Below are 25,354 nucleotides of genomic sequence, written 5' to 3' on the forward strand. Positions count from 1 at the left end.
CGTAAGATTACCCATACGCCCTTGTGTTTAGCGTGTGCGTGAGGCGAACGGGCGGCGTACCCGTGAGTTTGTTCATACAGCCCTTTAAATAAATCTCCGAGACAACCTCCCAATCGGCTGCGCGTGTGCGAGTGACGTCCCTGCCCTCTGACCCCCGACCCCCAGTCCCGCGAGCGTGATTGGTGCGCGGCACGGGAGAGGAGCGACGTCGGATTTCGAGTGAGTGGGTGTGAGTGTGCGCAGAGATTGTGTAAATTGACCCCATGTGGCTAAGCGCCAGCCGCGAATCATGCCCCGAGGGGTCGCGGCGAAGGGGGGGGGGAAGTCGGTGAGCAGTAACCCTCCCCAGGACACGGAAGAGGGGAGCAGCGGATCCCACGTGAGTGAGGAGCCGGGGGTCAGCCTCCCCGACAACTGCACATCGCCTTTATTGGTTGCCCAAACACATGAAAATTGCTAACACTCCACTAGATGCATTACTTCGTATTATTCTACGGAAAATTGTAATAACTTTAACACTTATGTTAATTGACGAGGCACACACGAATAGCGATACATTCTGTAAACAATACAGCTTTGCAAATGAATTTTAATATGCGATTTTACAATGAGTATAATAAAAAATTCTGCAAGAAATACAGTATACACAGTCAAACTCTTTAGTCAATCCCTTGTTGAGGAAAGATTTCCCCACACCATGTGGCTTATAGGAGTTGATGGATCATACTTCACCACTCTGGTCAATGCGAATTGAATGTCAAAACTGGTTCAGAGATCACTCGCCAATGTTAGCGATGACCAGAAATTAAACCAAGGTTACTGGGTTCATAGCACAGTGTACAAACCACTGCACCCAAAAAAATGCAATGTGACAACATTTTGCATTACAATATGAAGCAGCAGTTGAGAACAAAAATGTAAAATTTAAGTCACAATGTTTCACTTAAACATTGCAATATATACCAATATAAAGCAGGCCACTACTGAATACTTCCTGCTCTGCAGTAGAAGACTGCATACTGCGGTATAGAAAAAATGGAAAGATAATCAATAGCAAACTCTTCAAGCTCTGCAGTTGCTAGAATCACTTAAGACCTCTCCTACTCTGGTGCAGCATGAAACAGCGAGCTCATGAGAGTTCCTCTTGGAGCATGCGAACAATATTCTCGGCAGAGGGACGCTTCTGCGGGTCCTCATCGGTGCATGCTACGAACAGATCAATGACGCGAGCATAGCTCTCATCCAGCTCCTCCATGTTGAGAGCAGGCCGTGAACCCAGGGCAGCATAGTACTCTTCATCATCAAAGCTGTTCTCATTGTACTCCTCTGTCCAAAATCCATCACAAATAATTAGAAAAAAATATATCAACTGCTGTTTACATTTTCGTGGTTGTGCTGTATAGTTCCCCAAGTGCTTTCAGAAGCCCCCAGCACTTGGAGCTAAAAGTCGGACATCAAGCGTAACAAGCTGTACACACCTAAATTATATCTGCGAGCTAGCTCAAATGGCTGTCTGATATTACCATTAAAATTATGAGGACAGTAAGTTTACATTCACACAGGTGATTATAGAACAACTTAGTTTTTACAAAGATGTGGCATGAGTAATGCATGTTGGATTGAATGGTACATAAGTTAATGCGTGGATGCACATGATATAGCACTTCTCACTTGGATGAGCATGAGTTAGTTCATTAAAAAAATACATTTTACCACAATAAAGTGAAAGGAACTGAAATAATTTAACTGCTCACCAGGATTAAGGTGGATACAAATCTTGAACATAATGCACACATTTCAAGGTGGAGGTCAGTAGTATTTTACAAATTATCAAGTGGAAACTGACATGACATTATTAAAACATCATTAGCTACAATAACACACATTTTCCCAAGTATACATTGCACACAAAACACTGATACCCAGAAGAATATCCTTACCTTCACTGTCCTCATCAAGGATGACTACATGTGGAATCTGCAGGCTCATCATTTCCCACAGAGTGAGGCCATAAGCAAAGATGTCAGCTCTGTCTGTGATGACACCACCTATTAGAGCCTCCTTTGGCTTCCAGGGCTCTGTACCAACATAAGTGTCTTCCTTGTTTTTCACTGAACAAACAGACATGTTCTTAATAATGCAATTGCAATACAACTTTGATGTTAGAGCAGTCATACCAATGTAGGAAATATTAAAATCCTTAAGAGTGTTCAGCTGCCCCTATAAGCCTGCACCCGACAATGCATTCCACTACTATTTAGCTCAGGAATATCCTTCAATGATTCTACACTTCATTACAAAAGCATGTTACCATGATGTGTCTAACAAAACCTAACAAATAATTATTGGATTTGATTATAATTTTAATTAACTTGTGTGATCTGCATACAGGCAACAGTTAACTAAATCGAATTATCCAAAGGGACCTTTGACGCAACTACTAATTTCGTACAATTATTATTTAATTATACAACAGTATTGGCCTTGCCAAGAAAAAATATTTTGAGAGCAACCTTTTTGGTATTCATGTTGTAGAATATACTACAATAAGACTTGCAGATCATTTGGCTGAAACATGCATGACAACTTCTAAAGTTTTGTAGCAGCAGGCACATGTATATATTTTTTCGCAATGCATCGTTACAATATGAAGAGCACCATACTAAATTAAGTGAAATGGATGTTTCCAGCTGAAAATCACATGACTAGGTAAAATAATTATATTTAAGCTGATCTTAATGATCGTGAATGCGAGGTAGGATATCGCTAATGTACATGCATTTCAGATTTGGCCAAATTTGGTCCAGTTTGCAGTCACAACCACTTATACAGGCAGTGGTTTTGGAAATTGGTGGATGACAATACTTGCACATGGTCTTTTGATATTAGCACATTTTACGCATGTTAACAGGATGTATAATTTATTCATGACGAATGAATGTTGCCCATACATTTTAAAATGTAAAACCAGCATACATTATAATTGTACACTTTCCGAATCGTAAATCTGCTACACGTTCATTGCAAAGACAGGTTTCTTACATTTCATATTCTCATCCAATGCCATGGCATATCCAACATCACAGAGTTTGATCTGTTGGAAATCCTCCATGATCACAATGTTTGCAGATTTGATATCTGCATGGAGCAGCATCTTTTCTTTGTGTAAATACTGAAATACAAAACATGAAAAGTACATCTAGTTTCAAAAGGGAGAAGGGCCCCTGGGGATGGTACAAACATATCCCCTCGCCTTCAAATTCTGCCTAGATGTTGCAAAACTTTACCATAACATCACGAGCTTTTTTTATGACCTGTATGGCACAAATCTCTCCCCGTGAGTAGAAGAGACCCTGTAGGGTATGAAACCTGGCACAGTAAAGAGACATCAACATGCCCTGCTCGAGACCTTTAACATCATAGCCAAGAAGACTATACTGGTCAACTGGAAGGATCATGAGCCCCCTTCATGGAGACAATTGCACAGTACACTACAAGCGCATGTGGGCATGGCGCACTTCAGTCATAAGCTTAAGGGAAAGGAGTAGGAGTTCGAAGCCAGGTGATCCCCTTTTATACAGTTTGAAAATGAGCTGGTTGGAATAGGGGGCCTAGGAGTCAGCCGTAGCGAAACTCGGAACGGTGGAGGGTCAGGATAAACGCTCATTAGCCGTGTATGTCATTTTATTTTCAGGGTTTTCTTTGTCCCCCTCTCCCTTTCACCCCTCCCCCAACCCCCTCTTACCCTCCCCACCATCCCACCTCTACCATATATATGTGTCTCTTCAAAATGTTTAGCGTACTTCCCGACATGCAACAAACTTGAAATTTGCCATGTGGGTACTTTCCAAACTGTACACCATGCAAAAATTATGAAAATACACTTTTTGGGGGGGGAGCTCAATAATGCATTTATTTTTGGCACGGCAAGCGAACTGTGACGTCAAATCTGTCACGTGACCCGCGCATTTGGAAGCGTAACTTATTGTAGTAGTTAGAATCGAACACGGCGACCCGAGTTCGATTCCCGCTCACGGCCACCACCGGTGACGATTATTTAAACCGGTCCTGGGCCTCCACTAGGTCGACTCAGCCTCAAACGAGTAACTGGCGTGGTGTGTTAACATCGCCACTGGGGAGACAAAGGTGGCCGGGCGTGGTGCTGGCCACCCACCACCTCGTGCGCCGTGCCGGCCTTCATAGGTGCTCGCTAACAGCACTTGCCCCCTACAGGCTACACGGGGGATTTTGTCTTCATCCTGTGTGTGTGGGGGGGGGGACTGCGGAGCGATTCGCGCGCTGCGCTACAAACCAGGCGATCCGAGTTCGATTCCCGCTCACGGCCACCACCTGTGACGATTGTTTTAACCGGTCCTGGGTCTCCCTGACGTCGACTCAACCTCAAAACGAGTAACTGCTGTGGTGTGTGAACATCGCCACTGTGGAGACAAAGGCGGCCGGGCGTGGTAGATCCAAGTCCCGGGCAAAGCCGGGAAGTACAGCTAGTTTGTTTATATTTGCAAATGTAATTGTTGGTTAATCATTATTAAAGGGAAGTTAAAGAAAAAAGAACACTATACAATGTATGTATTCATGCATATACAGTAAACCCTCTCTGTCCGCAAGGGTTACGTTCTTGAAAACATTCGCAAATGCTGAATTCGCAAATGCAGAAACCTTGTTCCAGTGGGAAAAATGTTACGTTGCTGGTACGAGTGAACATAGAGGGGACATGGTAAATGTTTAAAAACAATTACTACTATAAATAACACATTATTAAAAACAATGTTTTGCATTCGCATTCTTTTTAACTTACCTCAGTCGATTTGCTCATGCCAAAATGTAAATTCGTATAAAGTAAAAATGCGCAATAGAGAATTCAGAGCGGGATTACTGTGAGACTGAGGACTAAGTCGGCAGCCGAGCAAGCATGCCTAATCTTCGCAGGCAGTTTCAAATGTTAAATTATGCGCACACCTCCCCATTGTTGGTGGTGTGACACATACACTCCCAAATACTGGAGTTGGGCAGATCGCGAATCGGGAATTTGTATATGTGAAACGCGCTAATCAAGAACTTGCGCATTGCGAGGGTTTAGTTTAATGTATACACAGTTTATGTTTTAACATAATACATGTTTCTGCCCCCTAACGCTATTTTCCTCATCAGCTTTAAGTATTAATATTCGCAGATTGAATATACGCGCCTTTCTCCAGGAATATATATCCCCCACGAATTCTGTATTAAAGATTTACTGTACAGTACCTGTAGCCCTTTGGCAATCTCGAGTGCTGTTTTGAGAATGATAGATGCTGGAAAAGGTCCCAGATCATTATCAAGTCGCTCTTCAATAATATCAAAGAGGGACTTCTCACCCCCATATTCCATGACAAGGGCTAGACCACCATCATTTGTCTGAGCCATGGCTCTGTAACCTGTGAGGAATGGACGGCAAATAATTCACCATGAAACAAAACAAGGCCTTGCAACGACAAAAGCACAAAGTTTCAACTGCGATGTTTCCTTTTCTCAGTCCCAAAGTAAAATATAATTTAGTGGTGCTTTTTCAGTTTCCCAAATCACCATGAATACAATTATATAATGATAATCTGTAAAGTTAGTATATATAAAAGATATAAAATACAGGTGTTAAATGTTAATGCTGGCAAAAAATATATATTACTTGGCTAAAATTTCGTGTGCAGCCCTTAGTCAATAAACTACTGGATAAAAGATTTCCCACAGCGTACAAGTCCTAGGGGGCTATTTTACAACAATTCACCAAGTCGGTCAATGTGGATTGCTTAAGGTGGGGAGGGTCGACGTGGGAGCATAAAAGTACAGTAAAGGTAGGTATCCCTCGATGTATGAACGTTCGGTTCATGTAATTTCGCGTTAACGCAATTGACAAATTATGGACACTTTTCAATTAACGAATTCCAATTTCCACGTTAACGAAATTCCACACGGCAAACGCCATGAGATCCCTATAGTACAACAGTAACGCCTCCACATATTTCCACGCATTGCAACATGCAGATCTTTTGAAAAAGTTAATTATTTTTGTTTTAATTTAATTATCATTAAATCGTGTTAATATTTATTGTTATTTTTCAATTGTGAAAAGTGATAAAGGTGTATATTTTAAGTTTCGGAGTAAAGTTGCAATGACTGTCCGAAACACATCCCAAATGTTTCGTATTAAATTAGTGGGAAAAGCAATTTCGACTTTAAAAACATGCATACAATTATTTTTTTGTAAGTAAAGTAAATTTAGGGATTCCTGTACGGAATTTAAAAAAAAAGTAAGTTACATTAGAAAACGGAAAGAGGTGACAGTTGTTTCACACACCAACAATGTTCGGGTGGCTTAGATTCTGCAGGAGTTTCGCCTCTTCTTTCAGCCTCTTCTGATATTCTTGTATTATGCCACTTCTACACAGTGAATTTATCTTCTTTACGGCCCACGGGGAACGAGAGACACCTCGCGGAGAGCTGCCATTATCACAAAAGATTATTAGAATCTATATCACCATTGTTTTTAAGCCAAAAGGTGCGTCAAACTTCACAATTAAAATTTTATAAAAATGAATTATGCCCTGTACAGGCTAAGCAAAATATGGTAGCCTAACCTCTGGATGACAGTTTATTACTTTATGTTGATACATTTTTCCCAAATATAGTCAACAGAGTTTATAGATGAAATATAAATATTTTAATATTTACAGTGTATACATTTTACAAGTGAAGAATTTGGTTAAAGTACACTAAAACTTGTTTGTATAAAAAACTATGGCACTAAATCTTGAAGTTGGTCACAATACCCAGAAGCATGTCATACCACCGTACCTGGTACAAAGCTACACAAATCTGGACATCTACCTGTCCAACATCCAAGTTATTATCCTCGTGGGTATTTCGGTCAAGTCAATTTATTTACGTGACTTAACCCAACGACCCAAGTGTATGAATTCCTGCAGTCACGAAAGCTTTCAATCAAGATCCAAATTATTGTAATACGTATGTATGTACATATGTTGAAAGTCATACATATAACAAAATAATACAATTATACGACTTATTCAAGTATAGAATGATCGAGTTCTACTTGAGTAGGCTCATTAATTTCAAATAAACCACATGTTTTGAAGTTATAAAAATATTGAAAAACGTTTAATCAAGCAATTAAAATAATCATATTCTATGGGTACAACTGATGACAAAATATATCCCTGGGCCATTCTGACACAGAGGGTGTGCAGCTGTGATATTCTGAAGAAATTATTTCTCTCATGAAATTATTAATAACACAAATTGAATATTTTTGGGAAAAATAGCAAAAAAATTGAATTAAATAACTAAATATATTCACACACATGAAACCTTCAGTGCTCACCGCTTCAAGAGGTACACATTTACGCCTGTGCCATAGCCCAGTTTTTTCATAAATGGTGAAGGAGGGATCTCCATTGATGGTGCAGGTGTTCCCTTTCCTAAAATCACAACAGCAATCAGTGTTACATCTGGTTCATACAGTCAATTAAAACACTCTCCTTGTATATTTATTGAGGATGAGTCTATTTAGAATGAGTCAAATTTAAATGAACGAGGGCAGATGTCAACCCTCTACTTCCAATGCAAAATTAATTAAATTGCACTGCCATTCGGGCATTTTTACATTGGAGGAAAGAAAACGTTAATAACGGCTGTTGACACAGCAAGTGTGTTTACCTCCCCTCCCTCTCAAGTGAATGCAAATTTACGACAAATTAATTTAGCTGCTGGCTATATGCCTAACTTCCCCTGTAATCCGCGACATTGGCGAGAACATTTGGTACAACCTCCGCGATGCACCGTGGATTCACCGGATCTGCGATATGGCATCTCCCCCCCCTCCTCCCAAAAAACAAATGCTTCTCAATTACAGAAAACCCACACGTTTCTCTGCCAGTAGAATTTGTATGGAAAACCCAGTGAGCACAACGGCAACCCTGACTTCACCTGCATCATGCAAGGACTTCACACGCGGATTCTTCTTCGGGGTCTGAAACAACACCTCCATGCCAGGAGATTCTGCACCACAATTCACAACGACAACAAGCGAGTATTATTAATACGTGAATAGTCGTGTCTCGCTTAACGAGCGTTCTTTCTACGAGAATGCGCTCTGACGAGCGATTTGAATTTAGACCAATTTGTTCGCAAAACGGGCAACATGTTCACATAGCGAGCGGTGACTGATCGATCGAATGCGTTCTGTGGCAGCCCGTAGCTGTTTGTTTACGAGCTCTCCTATGCCGAGTGAGCACGTGTTTCATAGTCTGAGGGCAGGTACCTGCAAGCACTGTAGTTCTTCATGTGTGGCAAGTGTTACATTTGATGTTTTATTACTTTAAAATAACAATTTGTATTTCTCAAGTTAAAAAATTGTTCAATAGTGGAACATTTTTGGGCTGAAACGTAGCTCAGCTTTGAAAATGAGAAAAGGATGTTTCGTTTGGCGAGTTTTCGCTCGCCGAGAAATGTTCGCGTAACGTATCTCGCTCGTTAAGCGAGACACGCCTGTAACAGTGGACAAATATAATCGGCAGTGAATTAAAGACAGTATCAAGAGTGAGCAAGAATATCAATACTTCGTGAACGTTGCGTGAACAATGACAACTACTGAACAACAATGCGTAAACGAGGGGGCAATTAGTAAACAATAACGAGTAAAAATCTCGACTTAAAGCTTTCGTGACTACAGGAATTCATATTCTTTGGGTCTTTCGGTAAAGTCACGTAGATATATATCTACGTGTCAAGATTTTCACGTAGATAGGTTTAAAAAAAATTTTAACTCCGACGTTTCGATCGCAACACAAGCGGTCGTCTTCAGGAAAAAGACGATCGCTTGTATTGCGATCGAAACGTCGGGAGTGTTTGTAATTTTCTTTGAACCTATCTACGTGACTTTACCGAAAGACCTAAGAATAATAACGAGTAAGTTTAACGCGTCGGCTTTCGCGACCAATATGCATAACACAAGAGGTTTTTTTGGGTGGTGGCGGGTTTAAGGGCACATTTATATTTACGTGATCTGACCCCCCCCCCCCAAAAAAACCTGTATTATGAATAACGAGTAAGTAACGACCCATAACCAACAATCACCCGCAACGCGCTCAATCTTGGAAGTTGTTGAGTTTGTTAAGCGCTTTGGATGGGCGGCCACCATGCACAACGGGGAGTTATTATAGGTTACGTGGCGCTCTGAATATTAAAAGTTAACTCTACTACAATGTTCCTCGCCTTCCCTAAGACCGCGCTGACCGACGTAGTGAAGAACGATCAAAGGGTCCCACAGCATTCGGTGTTTGCCACTTGCCCCCCCCGACGTCCGACACGGCGTGGTGAAGCCCTCATCCAGCAGTGGATCGCCCCCAAGGGCCGTCGTACATACGCAGCGACGGGTGAGTCCCGTAACGACCGACATTTTATAGACACTTGAACATCCAGTTCAAATATAACCCTCCCCCCCCCCCCATAAAAAAACCCTCTTCTATTATGGCAGACAAATCCAATGGGGTTATTTAGAACGACGGGGCGACTCATCGCTGAGCGATCTCGCCTCCGACGGCGACGTTCGCGCTCCTCTCTCTGCGTTGCGCGTGGGCAAATGGGGGTGCAGCGCACGCTTCTTACGTTTCGGCGTAGTTGTCGAACGTCGGCTGGTATTGCTGCGGCGGTAATCTGTAACGTTGGAGGAGTTATCGTCGTCGTTGTTGTATGTTTGTTGATGTGTTGGTTTTACAATGGCCGCAAAAGCGAGCGCCAAACTCCCGCGCTTTTCGACGCCGCGCGTTGCACGACGGGAAGTTTTATTTCGTTTTTTGTTTCACCGCCCCCCCCCCTTCTATCTTATTTTTATTCTCGAAATTTTAGCTGTTTCAAACGAGACGCGCGAGGGAGATCACTCGATTAATCGCGAACCGATTTTTTGTTTGTTAAAGAAATCGGCGAGTGGCTTTTGTGGATTGCGTAATGACGTCAGCACGTAACGTTCGCGGTGGGACGACGTCGCGGGAATGACGTCATCGCGAAACGAGGTTTGAATGTGGACGGTGACGTCATCCAGCAGTGTATAGAACATGGCTGTACACGACACGTGGTGTGTGTGTGGGGGGGGGGGTGCATCGAGGGTGATCAATCGAGTGTCGAGTTTGCCGCTGGCTCGCCGATCGACTGGCTCGGTGAGCGGCTGAGCTGACCTGGCTCGCCCGGTTCCGCGTCCACGTGGTTTATATTTTAACGTCGGCTGAGAATCTCCACTCCTAACGTCAAATATATACACACACACACGTGCGTACGTACTTACACACAGCCACACATTTATAGACGACACGGACACAAACTAACGCCGTAAAAGCGGGACACGCCGCAGCCCGTCCTACCGTGATGGTGAAGAGCAAGAACAGAGGTGCGTTTATGAAGTGTAGTTGTTTGTCGTGCTGCGTAGGCCTCTGTGCACCCTGCGATCCTCATAGCGCAGCGGCTGAAACACGTAATAATAGCGAACCACTGTTTTCTTTAAGTCGCTTAATATTTAAGCGTTGAAATGGAAGAGTAATGTGTTTTACATTTGAGCCGAAGCTAACGGGACACATTCCTGGTGATTTTGGTCATGATGTGCTTTTACATTTTGAATGATGTAACTCTAGTGTATTTAACTATCGTTTTATATAGCGCCTTATGATAATTACCATCTCAAAGCACTTTAACAAGGTCGTAACAATGCGAGTGAGGTACACCAATCAGTAACGTTACGGTAACAATAGAAACGCCGACCTACACATGTAGAAACTTTTTTTTAGTTTCGGAAAATAAGCGCCTAAACAATGCAGGTTGGTGTTTTTACGCTAGAGGCAATTTTAATCCTAATAATGATCCTAGGAAGCCGGAAATACAGAATCAGAACATTGATACTGGAGGAATCCGAGGAGCTATGAAGCTCTTTTTCACAGATGTCCCGTTGGGGCAGATCAGAAAGTCACAACAACAAACAATACAAAAGTACGATAGGAGTGCAACGTATAGCAAAAGGTAAACAAATCATTTTAATAACATATATGAAACTAAACTTTTATCTTACCAGGTAAAGCCCACAGCTATTAGCATCTTTTACATTTAATAACTGACTAGAAAGGACATTGAGATGAGAGATGTGTAATACAATGTTACGTGGGTAGTAGTGGATTACAAATGTAATGGAAAGCGAGAGAGGAGAAGACATGCGACTTTAAATTACACTAAAAGCCAGAGAGGGTAGTGGCCTCTAACAATGGAAATGACTTGCAGAGAAGAGGTGCATTATAGCTGTTTGAGCATCCCCCAAGTGTAGATCTTTTAGGAATAAGAGGACTAAGCGAATCAGAATTGGAGGATTTGTTTTTATTCATATTCAATGTAATAACTTGTCATCCTTGAATGGTCTTACAGCGATGTGATATTTTTCACCTTAAATATAAACCCAGAAAAATAAAAACAAGTCACCAATGTATATGTCGTATCCTGTAAAACGCCACGCAAACTGTGTGAGCTGTGTTCTCTGAGGTCGAACTCGGAGTGTGTTGCTTACACAAATGCTGCGTGAAAATTTTGGTCTGGAAAGCCAATAGACTGGTAGACTAAAATATCATTTTATCTTTTCCACTTTTCTGACAGGCGGTGGAGCGAGCCATGCAGAGCTCATGGTGATGACCATCACAGACATCATCAATCAACTACTGGAGGCACACGAGCACAAGAAAGATGTAAACCTAAACAGGTGAAGCACTGCAGCTTCATTTATAAATTCGTGCACTAGAGGTCACGTGAAAGAGCTAACTGATATCTACTTCCATGGGCCATTCTCTAATACAACGGATTCCACTGCTTTGCAAGAGATTGGAATATATTTTTTCGTCTCATGACAAATTGCTGATAACAAAGTTGGTGTACAATTGCAGAAACATTATTTGGTTTATAAAGCATCTGGTAAGGAAAAGCAACATAGTAATCATCTTGATTTGAAGCTTTCGTGACTGCAGGAATCCATACTCTTTGGTTCTTTCGGTAAAGTCACGTAGTTAGAAATAAAATCAATCACGACGTTTCGATCGCAACACAAGCGGTCGTCGTCAGGCGGAAAAAATATAGGTAAAGCCCACAGCAATTAGCATCTTTTATATTATTTTCCTGAAATAAAAAATATTTTTTTTCCACCTGAGGACGACCGCTTGTGTTGCGATCGAAACGTGATTTATTTTATTTAAACATAGTAATGTGCGTAAAGATGAACTTTTTTACCAGTGAGTCTTGCCTGATTGGATATGAGACAAATCTTCTAAAGTGACAAAATAAGTGTTTGCTATGTACGTGTCCGATGTATCCTCTGGACACTCTTGCAAACGAGATTGTCCACCTCGACGGACTGTTTACGTAACATATTTTAATAAAATAAAATGTGCATGTTACAGCATCACAGGAGACAAGATGTGGATCAGTGAACAAGACAGAAACATAAAGCTATAATGGCCGGTGGTTGAGACTGACAATGGAATGACAGTCAAAGGAGCATGTCCAGTGAGGATTTAGAGTAATGACATCAGCTCATACTTAGGTGCAAGTTGGTTTGTTGCATTAAAGAACCGTCAGGGAGTGCAACAGCTCAGGGAGGCTTTCATTCTGCAGTAAATGATTATGGCTGATGATAACGGTGATGAAAAGCATCTACATTTGGCCACATCTCAACACAACATAATTGTCAGTGCTGTGTACAGTGGAGCTTTGCCTAAGTGGTCAAAGCCTATTTCAAGTTTCACGCAATTTTGTGTTGGTCATTACCTGCACATTTACATGGGAGCACACGCATTGAAATGTTTCCGTTTTGTTCACACAGTCTAAAGACGAAGGCGGCTGCCAAATATGGGCTTCCATCCCAGCCAAAGCTTGTCGACATCATCGCCGCAGTGCCGCCGCAGCACAGGAAAGTCCTCGTGCCCAAACTGAAGGCCAAACCCATCCGCACGGCCAGCGGGGTACGTGAGCAGGGCTCAACCACATGGACAATGTGCCGCCCACATTTAATTCTCTTTCTACATCGGCAGTTTTCTGTATTGCCTCTGCTTGCAGCAGTGCATCTGTCAATTCTTTCCCAGAGTCTCTTAAGTAGCCCAAGATGTGTGAAGACAGAGTTTACATTTGATGCTTCAGCTGTGTTTTGTGGGAAATGTGACAAGCAAGTTGAGTTTTGTTCACGTTTCTCTGTTATCAGATTGCAGTGGTTGCAGTCATGTGCAAGCCACACAGGTGTCCCCACATCAACTTCACGGGAAACATCTGCGTGTGAGTAATCTGCGCTGATTTTATTCTCTCCGCCCCCGTGTAACTTCAGATTGTTTGCGCCACGATTAATAGATTGTGTTAATTGTGGAGACCTTGCATGTGAATCACATGTTGGCAGATCGTCATATGTTGGTATAGAATGATTTAATGCTGATGGATTGCTCCATTTTATCGGTAATGGTAAAAATGCAACAAGCTTAAATGGCTATGGCAGCTTATACATTTACCCATTTATCTGTGTTTTTCCTCAGCTATTGCCCAGGAGGCCCAGACTCAGACTTTGAATATTCAACCCAGTCATACACAGGCTATGAGGTAAGGTTGTTGGGAAGTAAACAAAATAATTAAATAGACTTAACCTGATTCAGACTAAGGTTGCATAGCAACTATGTTCGTTAGCCAAATCATAATTTAGTTTTCGTTGTCAAAAAGGCCTAAATGCAATAACATTTTAAGCAAACTTTAACTTTTATTGCCTTTCAGTGTTTTTATTTATCCTGGAAAGCATAACATAAGAATCCTTTTCAGGGGAGTCCTGCATTGGGATATTTGGCCAGTTCCATTAAACACATTCCTGCGGAGGGGGCTGGTAGGAACGTTGGCTGCTCGGTCAGTGGCCAGGGTCAACGGCGGCATGGTGTATTCCGCAAATATGCCCGACTGTGAGGGCAGGCACAAGCCGGCGTGAGTAGGTTAAACGTTGAGTTTTATAAGGGCACCACGGGGTGACCAGCCCCTCCCACCCAGCCCCACCCCACCCAGCCCCACCCCACCCAGCCCCTCCCCACCCAGCCCCTCCCCACCCAGCCCCTCCCCACCCTCCCCTCCCCACCCTCCCCTCTCCACCCAGCCCCACCCCTCCCATTTTTTATATCCGAATGTCCGGATACACGTGGACAGACATCCACAGACATATATAATTAATCCCCTGCCTCCTGTAAGAATTAATCCCGGTTGGGCTTCCAGTCCACTACGTTTTCTACCAGTAATGCCCACTAGGAGCGCATTTGTTATATATCCGGGTGTCTGGATACACGTGGACAGCCATCCACAGACACACACAATTAATCCCCTGCCTCCTGTGATAATCCCGGTTGGGCTTCCAGTCCATATAAGGGCACCACGGGGTGACCAGCCCCTCCCCACCCAGCCCCATCCCACCCAGCCCCACCCCTCCCACCCCCCACCCAGCCCCTCCCCACCCAGCTCCTCCCTACCCTCCCCTCTCCACCCAGCCCCACCCCTCCCACGTGGACAGACATCCACAGACATACACAATTAATCCCCTGCCTCCTGTTAATTAATCCCGGTTGGGCTTCCAGTCCACAACGTTTCCTACCAGTAATATATCAGCATGTGGGAGGAAACATGAGTTCCCAGAGAAAATGGAAATAATATTCAATCTCTGCACAGATATATTCAAGAAATCTTTGACTGTATTGTTGTCGCCTGCCCACCTCAGAATAAAAGCCAATAACACCTAGTAACCCCAGGCAGCCCCCCATCCAAGTACTAACCAGATTTAACCATACCTAGTCTGTAATACTTTGAGATCTTGGATGTTGAGGTTGATTTGGTAAGACACAACCTCGGTTCTAAAAGCTAAACATTTGTGTTTACTTCCTCCAGCCGACATCCATGAGGGCCATCAGAGCTCGCTATGACCCTTACTTGCAGACCCGCCACCGTGTGGACCAGGTGAGGCATTTGGTTCCTTAAATCATTGATTTTGAATTGCACCAGCTAATAGTGCACAACTTTCATCTAAAATCAGTATTAAATTGACTTAAAAACATTTCGTTATACGCAAAAATGCATTAACCTTAAAATTCCTCTTCACTGTATGCGAAAATAGTGGCACTACTCACTGAATGGGGAAACTTGTATCGTATGCTGGATTAAAGGTGGGGTTTTTTCAGATATAAACTTGTTAGTTGAAAATAATGAAAACATTTATCGTTATTATTATGAATATTATTGTACCCTCTTTTCATGTAAAAATGTATGTAAATTTTGCTGTCTTAACCCAGTCCTATGGAAATGTGATGTAAGGCTCAAAAATGTCTCGCTTTAATTAGTCAATTTGTGTTTCGCTCACACACATGTGTTGTGGTTGCAGTTAAAGCAGCTGGGCCACAACGTGGATAAGGTGGAGTTCATTGTCATGGGTGGCACATTCATGGCCCTGTCGGAGGAGTACAGGGACTACTTCATCCGCAATCTTCACGACGCTCTCTCGGGGCACTCATCCAACAGTGTGTCTGAAGCAGTCAGGTGCGTGTCCGTGTGAGTGGGCTTCCCTGCTTAAATAATTTATGTTGGCCACAAAGTGGTGGGAAATTTACATTTGTATTACAAGGATTTGTCTCCATCAGACAACCACCTTCACCTTGACAGAGTTGAACACACCATCTCCCAATGAGTTACATTTGTAGCCTTAAAATTGTGAGATTGAGACGAGCATCCTGAACACAGCACCACCCCTCCAGTTTAAACTGCTCAGTTGTGGATTGATAATTGCCGTTAGTAATAGACATTTGATTTTTCTGTCACTTGTACTTCTACATGGAAATCATTTTCATTCAGTCAGGGACATGTCACCTTTAGTCCACATATTACAAACATACGGTTTATATCAAAACTAAGCGGCGAGTGGCTTTTGTGGATTGCGTAATGACGTCAGCACGTAACGTTCGCGGTGGGACGACGTCGCGGGAATGACGTCATCGCGAAACGAGGTTGAATGAAGGTGGTGATGTCATCCAGCAGTGGATAGGACATGGCTGTACACGACACGTGGTGTGTGTGTGGTGGGGTGGGGTGAATCGAGGGTGGATCTTTACTTGTGACATGCAGAAATTAAAATTAACAGCACGTAGTTTTTTTTTAATAAAGTCATAAGATAAACTTTTTGGTCAATAGCAACAAAGGGGAGTCTGCCATAGGACAGCGCCGCACAGTGGGGGTGTACGGAAGCAATTATTAGCATCCTACGCATCGAGCATGAAGCCAGCACGTGCACCCATTCAGAGACGAATACGTCATAATAACACCGCTTCTACGATCTAACAATAATTAGTTTAAACAAAGGCAATACGTATGTTATTCTTTTGTGTGGAAGTACTTTTACTTCCAGTGTATATAATAATTGTGTGTTTCGGTTCAAATTTCCTCAGACAGACCAGAACATATTCTTAGCTCTTTCGGTAAAGTCACGTTGAAGGGAAATAATAAAATATATATAAAACAATACAAATTCTCACGACGTTTCGACCATAACACAAACGGTCATCATCAGGTGTGAAAAACCAACGTTTGTGTTATGGTCAAAACGTCGTGATAATTTTTATTATTTTATTGTTTCCCTTCAGCGTGACTTTACCGAAAGAGCTAAGAATATGAATTACTGCATTCACGAAAGCTTTAAATCAAGACCAGAACATGTTTGGGATTCTTACGATGCAGTATACGTGCCAAAGACTCCAACAGCCTAACTAAAGCAACTTGTCAAAGTCTCTTAAGAGTAAGGGGAGAAGTGTCCCACGATATTCAGTGTGGCTGTCTGCTTATTTTCTTTAATTGGTTAAAAGGGTTGGCTTAAAGAAGAAGAAAGCCAAATGGGATATTTGTTTTTGAAAAGGAAAGCTAAAGATAAACACAAAGATGCAACATTTAAATTAAAAAAATGAATATTTTTTGCTCTTCTGCTCACCATCACTTTTAATGCATAATATTTTTTTGTATATATATGCATAATTGTAGAATTTGGAAAAATGTCAGGAGCTTTGAATGGCATATTTCCTACTTAGTAGTGCTATTTCTCTTGTTTGGCGTTTAAATTGATCGAGTGTTTCAGTCCGGCGTTTATAAAAGTCTTAATGTAAAGAAAGCCTGCCCTCATGAATTCTATAGAAATGTATTAACACATCTTAGCTGCCCTCTGTAGATACTCGGAGAGGAGCAAGACCAAGTGCATCGGCATCACGATAGAGACGCGGCCAGACTACTGCCTGAAGAGGCACTTGAGCGACATGCTCGGCTACGGTTGCACTCGCCTCGAGATCGGTGTGCAGAGTGTGTACGAGGACGTGGCTCGCGACACCAACAGGTGCATACGCTGCGTCCCAAAGGCCGTTCAGGATCCTCATTACCCTTCGCTTGTTCATGTGGATTTAAATCACTGTGGCCTTGTATCATTATTTAAGGCCCTTCGTCAGTTCACTACGAGATGAAGGTTAATTTATTTGTTTTCATTTCTTTTATAGCTTTTTTTACCTACGTGACTTTACCGAAAACAGCAAAGAGTATAGATGAAGGTCCCAATTCATGTCAATCATGGGAGTTATTTGGCCCATACTTAACCATATTGGTTTGGATTGTTCCTGGGTGGGGTGGGCAGGATCAAATACAGTGCAAATATTGCTCACCGCTGATGTTAGCCATGGCCACGGAATCTTAACTTGCATTACTGGGTTCATAGCGCAATGCGCTAACCACTCTGCCATCACTCGAACCCCTGCTGACATGAGGAATTAATCAAATTTGTTTTTAATTATTTGGTAAAGTTACATACACACCAAGAGCAACAACCAACATACATTTTGACCTTTCCACGAGTGAGCAAAGTGGTCCGTGCAATACCTGGACATTACTCTTTACGACGAATCCTATTGAGTCAGCCAAATGTTTTGTGGTGCTTGTTTTTTGTTTTATATTTTTACTCATTTTATACGGTGTTGTTTATACTCAACAGAGGCCACACAGTGAAGGCGGTGTGCGAATCCTTCCATATGTCCAAGGACGCAGGTTTTAAGGTGGTGTCACATATGATGCCAGACTTGCCCAACGTGGGCATGGAGAGAGACCTCGAGCAGTTCATAGTAAGTGTTGTATCGATCGCTGAAGAAAATTCCCTCCTAAAAGAAGTGAACACATGACTCCCAAAAGAAAAAAAATATATGTACAGTGTACCTTTTCAATGTGTTACCCTAGGCGACAGGGATGCAATTCTTCGCACTACTGAACAAAGTAATAATACAAAATCATTACTAGTCTAAATATGTTTTCCAGTGGCACTAGCCTTGTGAAACTAAGTCCCTAATGAAACCATTTCAACAATATCTCGGTCTGGTGAAACTCAAAACACCATTCCACAAAACAGAAACCATTAAAAAGAAAATCATACGCAATGGAAAATAAGAACAGAAGGCAACATTGTGTTTACGTGCTTCACGTAGAGGAGACAATTGTACACCAAGTTCTGCGTGTTTGGTGGACAGTGTTAAGTGCGAGGGTTGGAACATGGTCTTATCCATTGAATATTTCTATAATATAAATGTCCACTTTTCTGTACAGTGTATTTAGATGCAATTACATTTTGTATATTCACAATTAATGGTAGACGTGGTTTGGTATATAGGGTATTAAGCATTCTGCGATGTGGCAGTTACAGACATATTTTAGTGTCAGCCACTTAATATTGGTCATATTTAAAATGTACATTTACCCTCTTTTACGAAGAAGATAATTGCCGTTTTTACATATTTTAAAAACGAAAGCAAAAAAAAATCCGCTTTTACAGTTGTGATGAGATAGGAAATCAGGCCACACATAACCAGTAAGCATGTGACGATGCATCAATTAAATATTTAAAATCGCTTCTTATGATAACATTCATTAAAATATGCCTATAAAAATCTATTCACGTTTTATGAAAATAATTTTTAGATTTTTTGCGAATGGAGCAAACCAAATTGTGCAAACAAGACCAACATTTTTTTTTAATACAAAAGTGTTTAACAAATAAAAATATTCTAGAATTTAATCATAACCTCAAACAATGATAAGCCTTCCAATGCAGTGGATGCAGGTGTGAAACGTTACATGTCGAACAATCAGTGTGCCACGGTAATTCACTCTGCCATGCGTCCTTGCAAAACCTAATCTATCTTGGAATACTAGCAAAGCTATAATCTTAGTTTTTTCGGTAAAGTCACGTTGAAGGGAAACAACAAAATAATAAAATATATATAAAACAATAAAAAATTCTCACGACGTTTCGACCATAACTCAAACGGTCGTCTGCAGTCACGAAAGCTTTAAATCAAAATTTACTAGCAAACCTGTGAAGCAAATTTTAACCCCGCTCCGCCACCACTTGTCCATGTTGGTCACAGGAGTTTTTTGAAAACCCAGCATTTCGGCCAGACGGCCTTAAGCTGTACCCGACGCTGGTGATCCGTGGCACGGGCCTTTACGAGCTGTGGAAGACGGGCCGCTACAAGAGCTATACGCCCAGTGGCCTGGTCGACCTGGTGGCTCGCATCCTCGCCCTGGTGCCACCCTGGACCCGTGTCTACCGTGTGCAAAGGTATGGGTTTCTTTCGAGCAGTTACGGCACAAGGGCTTGATCTTCACGGCGCAGTCCCTTTGTGCAATGGCACGGGTTCCTTTGGTGGTGCAGCTTTGTCAGTATGGGCTGTGGTGCTAGAAATTAAATAAGGTCCTCTTGTCCGATTTCACCAATCTTTGTAGTTGTGTGCCTGGGCCCCCCTTTAGCCTATGAGGGAATTGCATTGCCTGCATGCACGATAGCTACACCACCAGTGGTCACCCATGTTTATTGGATGGGACTTTTATTGTAGGTCACGTGTAGGGTCTGCATTTATGGGACATCGCTTAAAATTGTCAAACCGAGCTTCAATTGAGCTTTTTTCCACGACTAAACCCAAACGACGCATCTTGGAATGTAATGTTCTCATCGAGCCTGCATGACGTGTTCCACCATGCAGGGACATCCCCATGCCACTGGTGAGCTCTGGAGTGGAGCATGGGAACCTGCGTGAGTTGGCCTTGGCACGAATGAAGGACCTTGGGACAGAGGTGTGTATATGTGTGGGGGCCTTGATTCTTTCATGTACATATCCATAAACTTGCCAAGTGCCCTCCGTCATCCTATCCAACATCAGGTTACCCTTGCAAACAAGATCATGTTTTCCACATTTGTTTTAATGGGTTGTTTCTGTCTGCTTGTTAAATATTGGATGGCTTGGAACCATTCTTCCAATTAGCACATTTGCATTTAGTCTTGATAATTGATTAATTTCCAGTGTTTAACAATGGGCCATAACATTGCCTTCAGATGGCCTACTTTTATAATTATTATTTTGCAATCTTTTAGTCTCCACAATCCCTACTATATTGGTCAATTTTATATTCCTCGGACAGTAATTTGTAATGGATTTTGTATTAAAACCTGTAAACCATGGACTCTGCGTCAATAGCCCTGACCTGCAGCACAATAATCTTAAAAAATATTTACAGTAATATTAGTTTTTTCTAATTTCATTGATCATCGTTCACCATGAATCACGGCGAGCTCCTTCAATCGGCCAGTCCCTTGGTAATGGATTTGCCCATTATAGATTGCTTACGTGTGATGTTATTTTTAATAACTAATCTGATTTATTAGGTCTTGCTTTTGTGTTTGAAATGCAGTGGGACAATCAATTCGCATGTAAGTAGAAACGAATTACAATTGAATTAAACAATACAGATGTCCACTCACGAACCATTAATTGTGTAATTTTAGTGCCGCGATGTCAGAACAAGAGAGGTTGGCATTCAGGAGATTCATCACAAAGTGAAGCCATATGAGGTAATCCCATCACTGGGGTGGCATGCAACATTCATAATTTAGATGGGATTACCTAATGATAGAGATAAATGTCATGTTTCATTGTCAGTCTTAAACATTATTAACCTTGTAATTTACAACTAGTATTATTGATAGTACACAAACAAATGTGTCTACCCGTTACACCACTTGTAGTATAGTATTTGCCATCAGTATGGCTTCTAGTCGTGTCTGCTCTTGACACGTCATACATTCAGTGGGTCAGAAGCCCATGGCAAGAGCACACTTTGCGTCTGTGCAGGTGGAGCTGATCCGGCGTGACTACGTGGCTAACGGCGGCTGGGAGACGTTCCTGGCGTACGAGGACCCGCGCCAGGACGTGCTCGTGGGGCTGCTGCGTCTTCGTCGCTGCTCGCCCGACAGCTTCCGACCCGAGCTGAAGGGCGGCGTGTCCATCGTGCGTGAGCTGCACGTCTACGGCAGCGTGGTGCCCGTGAGCGCGCGCGATCCCACCAAGTTCCAGCACCAGGTAGTGGTGATGAGCTCTTCGCACCGCCTTAAGTTGAAGGATGTGTCTCCGTAACTCTAGATGTGTTTTTGGGTTGTGACGTGTGTTATTTGGTTTAGAGTCCACCGTTTCTCTTCGCGTGCCATGAGCTTCGGGAAGCGAGTTCAGTTCACGGTACAACTCGAAAACACATCGGAGAGCTACACAGCACAACTGTGAAACCCTACATTTTGCATTTTGCTCTGCAGTCAACAAGCCTTGAAAATATTCCAAAGACTTGTTATATACAAAACTTGACACTGGCAATGTTTCAAGTTATTATACGAGTAATTTTACACATGATCAAATTACAATTATATACTGTACTAGCCTTTTGCCCGTCTAAGGACGGGTGTATTGCAGTAAATCTGAAACTTGCAAGCGAAAAGCAGACCGCGACGTGATATTTATTGCATCCATTCATGTGCAATTTGTAAGGCCGCGGTCACACAGACTTATTTTATGTAAAGGTTATAATTCCTTGTTCATCATGTTGTCCTTTTTACTTCTATGTCTCAATAGCGTTACGGAGATCGCGTGACGTGAGGGTTCTGCCTTTGTAGTGAGGATTATAAGTTGACGCTGAGGAGGGGGGGAGGAGGGGGGGAGGAGGCGCCTCGTCTCCCCCATGTGGAGTGACATCACCCGCTAATTATTATTAATGGAGGGGGTGGTGTCCATTTGGAGGCGTGGTGATGCCCTCTAGCAGTGAATGACTAAAGGGATATACATGTCCATACATGTTTACTCTGTGTTTGGACTTGTGTTAACATGTGGCGAATTATATATTGCAGGGATTTGGGATGCTGCTCATGGAAGAGGCAGAGAGAATAGCAAAGGATGAGCATGGTGCAAATAAAATAGCTGTCATTTCAGGTAATGTGCCAAACACCATCAAGTTCCATGACCATCACCCTAATATCTGATGTGCACATTCCAAATCGGTGACAAAGTCAATTCTCTTATACTTGTACAGAGGCTTCATTTATTCACTGTTTAAACCAAGGAATTATTTTACTTGCTGTCTGCGCAGGAATTGGTACACGAGACTACTACCGCAAGATTGGCTACGAGTTGGAAGGGCCTTACATGGTGAAGAAACTGGACTGATTTGGGGGAAAATACCAAGCCAAGCTGAATAGATGGATGCCAACAATTGTTCCCTTAGGTTGTGTGGTACCATCACCTGCAAATGTCATAATCTGTGAACGCGTTTGGCTCCGTGCACATGCAAGCGAGAAGGCAAAAGCTCCCAACTGTTGTTGCCGCTCATTATATCTGAGGTGCTACCTTTACCTATTTGCTTGCCTGTTTGTTCAGTACCCATAACCCACGGTTCCATTCCCTCCCCACCAGCATTGGAAGCGTATGACCAAGTCACCCAGAATGTTCCCAATCTCTTCAGGTCTTGAGTAGCTAAACAAGGGTTGAACATGTATAGTGCTGGGATTTCTGGCCGCCAAGCACAATGTGTGGGCATAGGCTGTGGAGCTACGTGGGGGGCAGCAGAAGGTGGTGCAGCAAGATTATTGTCATACGGCACTACCAGGCTCCCCCGTCTATTCCCAACCTTGATATTAAACAGTGTGTTGCAATATGATCAAATACACCTGCGACCCGCATGCCATCAGGAGGCCCTCATCCAGCAATGGAGTGACAAAAAGGCTGTACATAAAGATATGTCACCAGGCATATCACGGACCGCTTGTAATTCATTCTTTGAGCTGAACTAGACGGTTTTTGGTCCATGAGTCCAGACCAGATATTTCACTTGTCGATAGCACCTTAGGTGGAAGAACATTCGTGGTTACAATTTAATGTGGCCAATTACAGTGAATTATGTGATAGCTACTTTAAACGTGTGTTTTCAAGTAATCCATTCTTCGTAAACTTTTACATAAATTGTTACTGCAAAGGTTTTGCTGCCTTAGGTGGTACTAATTTCTGCTCTAGCCCATGAACTACATGATGTGCATATTACTCACCTACAGCTGTTTTCAGGCAGGTGCCGAGTCATTTGGTGCTTTTTTAAATGTATCACTTAAGTTCCACATTCTCTGTTCACACGTTTGTGTGCGGCACGTCTGAAATAGCACCTCAGTGTTTTTGCGCGTTTGACAGGTATTGTATTATAGCATGAAAAACGTATTTATTAATGGAAATATTTTTTTTGCGTTTGTAAACATGTTCCTTGTACTTATTGCAGATTATTAAGCTTAGCTGTTTCATGTACCGAGGGTGTACATTGTAAAAATGTTTTAAACAATTTGCTTTAAATAATGTTATCAGAATAAAATGCTGAAAAATATTAACCCAGTGCTTCTGTCGTACAGGTGTGCTTACAATCACAATCCTAATTGGTCCAGAAAATTAAATATTGTATGAGCCCCTAGAAATCGTTAGCCCCATCCATATGGTAGGGTATGAATGTGGAGGCAAATGGGAGTTGTCACAGAGACAAGTAAGATCAATAATAAGCCACTTCATGATTATCGTAATCATTACCCACATTTAAAACGTCTGCTATGTACATCCGAAATTGTAAAACTGGCTAGATGTGCATCGATACGTCCCTGGCTTTACTCTTGTGATAGGATACTCCAGCATGGAGATTCCCATGGAAAGTCTGTTACACAAGAGGGCTGAGGCCATCGAGAATCCTGGATCAGGCCCCAGTACAGCATATGCCCCACAATATGCCCCCACATATCCCCAGGAGACAGGGTACAAAAGTACGACAACAAGCATTCCCAAAGAAAACTGAGCAGACTGTTTCCATATAGTTGTCATAAAAAAAGTATTACACAACACATCAGCTGCGAGTACATTTCAGCAGCATTCCAAATCTATGGGACCGATTTCTACAGTCTCATCAGCAGTCAAGCTTGCTTGAATCAATATTTATGAGCTGCCGATCTTACAGGCAAAAACCCTCTCTAAGATCTGTCATGCCTAAAGGTAGCATAACCTATTGTATGTAAGGGTAAATAGGAAATCATCAAACTCCTTGACCTTCATGAGCCCATAATTGTTTAAGTCCGGGACTTACTACTCACCCAATACCGTGAATCTCATTAATGTGTACACATGCCAGTCTACTTTATCCACCTGTTTCTGGATCATACAGAATCGCTAATTGTTCTTGCTGCCATAGTTTGCACAATCACAAGGAACATTGAAGAGGGTGGCACTTGTACAAACCCTTAACACTGGGGTCTATACACATTAAGCTTATTTGCTTTACGTATGTAGATACACAAAACTACAGTATATGCGTAGAGTTCCAACAGTTCTAAAGGGCTGTTTATTAAGCCTATCACATTTCCAGGATCTATCTTCCGAGTCATCAAGGGGGCCCCTCGGTGGCGAGATGTTAACTATTTCGCCTGGTATGCAGGAGTCCCTGGATTTGCATGTTCTCCCCGTGCTCGTGGATTTTTCTCCGTGTCCTCTGGTTTTTCACTCCACATTTAGAAACATGCGCTTCAAGAATGTGGCTGCTATACATTTCCACATGATCAGCCACTTCGTTGCGCTATCATTTGTGGCCAGGTCGCCTCTGAAAAAGAGCTAAAAGCTCAGTGGGCCTTGGTAAAATTTTAAAAATAGTTTAGCCCTTGTGATGCTCATTGTAAATGTTATTTATGAAATGTATTTTAAAGGCATTAATTTATATTAAATGCTTTTGATAACTACAATAAAAAACATTGAATATTCTCCATTTATCCCATTAAAGTACTGTGTGTGCTAAATTACCTTGCACTAAAGTGCAGGCAACCCTGCCCATCAGATATATAAATTTTCATGAA

General features: G+C 42.3%; 2 protein-coding genes across 4 annotated transcripts; one reads left to right on the forward strand and one right to left on the reverse strand.

Moving 5' to 3' along the window:
• Positions 1-571: 571 nt before the first annotated feature.
• On the reverse strand, positions 572-10,038 carry PBK (PDZ binding kinase). Of its 2 annotated transcripts, XM_076074179.1 has the most exons (9): positions 9,682-10,038; positions 8,002-8,073; positions 7,397-7,493; positions 6,353-6,495; positions 5,266-5,435; positions 4,313-4,417; positions 3,043-3,172; positions 1,941-2,111; positions 572-1,326 (listed from the first exon to the last, which is right to left on the reverse strand). In XM_076074179.1, exons 2-9 carry the CDS (start codon positions 8,060-8,062, stop codon positions 1,130-1,132), a joined length of 1,074 nt encoding a protein of 357 aa, XP_075930294.1. In that variant the 5' UTR covers positions 8,063-8,073; positions 9,682-10,038; the 3' UTR covers positions 572-1,129. The 2 variants fall into 2 exon arrangements, with proteins under 2 accessions (XP_075930294.1, XP_032830197.2); XM_032974306.2 differs by lacking the exon at positions 4,313-4,417 and having other exon boundaries at positions 9,682-10,027.
• Positions 10,039-10,204: 166 nt separating this feature from the next.
• On the forward strand, positions 10,205-23,853 carry ELP3 (elongator acetyltransferase complex subunit 3). Of its 2 annotated transcripts, none has more exons than XM_076074172.1 (15): positions 10,205-10,229; positions 11,701-11,803; positions 12,917-13,055; positions 13,292-13,362; positions 13,614-13,677; positions 14,992-15,060; positions 15,482-15,636; positions 17,309-17,470; positions 18,116-18,242; positions 19,539-19,732; positions 20,154-20,244; positions 20,954-21,019; positions 21,300-21,527; positions 22,340-22,421; positions 22,579-23,853. In XM_076074172.1, the coding sequence occupies exons 2-15, from the start codon at positions 11,727-11,729 to the stop codon at positions 22,653-22,655; spliced, it is 1,602 nt and encodes a 533-aa protein (XP_075930287.1). In that variant the 5' UTR covers positions 10,205-10,229; positions 11,701-11,726; the 3' UTR covers positions 22,656-23,853. The 2 variants fall into 2 exon arrangements, with proteins under 2 accessions (XP_075930287.1, XP_032830176.2); XM_032974285.2 differs by lacking the exon at positions 10,205-10,229 and adding an exon at positions 10,236-10,456.
• Positions 23,854-25,354: the final 1,501 nt, after the last annotated feature.

This window comes from Petromyzon marinus, chromosome 3 (genome assembly GCF_048934315.1).
Source record: "Petromyzon marinus isolate PM22_M1 ecotype Great Lakes invasive population chromosome 3, UKy_Petmar_22M1.pri1.0, whole genome shotgun sequence".
Classification (NCBI taxonomy): domain Eukaryota; kingdom Metazoa; phylum Chordata; class Hyperoartia; order Petromyzontiformes; family Petromyzontidae; genus Petromyzon; species Petromyzon marinus.

Coding starts and splice junctions, on each gene's coding strand:
- PBK (XM_076074179.1), bottom strand. CDS start 8,062: ATGGAGGTGTTGTTTCAGACCCCGAAGAAGAATCCGCGTGTGAAGTCC. Junction 7,494..8,001: donor GAAGTCCTTGCATGATGCAG/GTGAAGTCAGGG, acceptor TTGTGATTTTAG/GAAAGGGAACACCTGCACCA. Junction 5,436..6,352: donor AAGCCACCCGAACATTGTTG/GTGTGTGAAACA, acceptor CATTCCTCACAG/GTTACAGAGCCATGGCTCAG.
- ELP3 (XM_032974285.2), top strand. CDS start 10,435: ATGGTGAAGAGCAAGAACAGAG. Junction 15,637..17,308: donor AGTGTGTCTGAAGCAGTCAG/GTGCGTGTCCGT, acceptor TGCCCTCTGTAG/ATACTCGGAGAGGAGCAAGA. Junction 21,020..21,299: donor ACAAAGTGAAGCCATATGAG/GTAATCCCATCA, acceptor GCGTCTGTGCAG/GTGGAGCTGATCCGGCGTGA.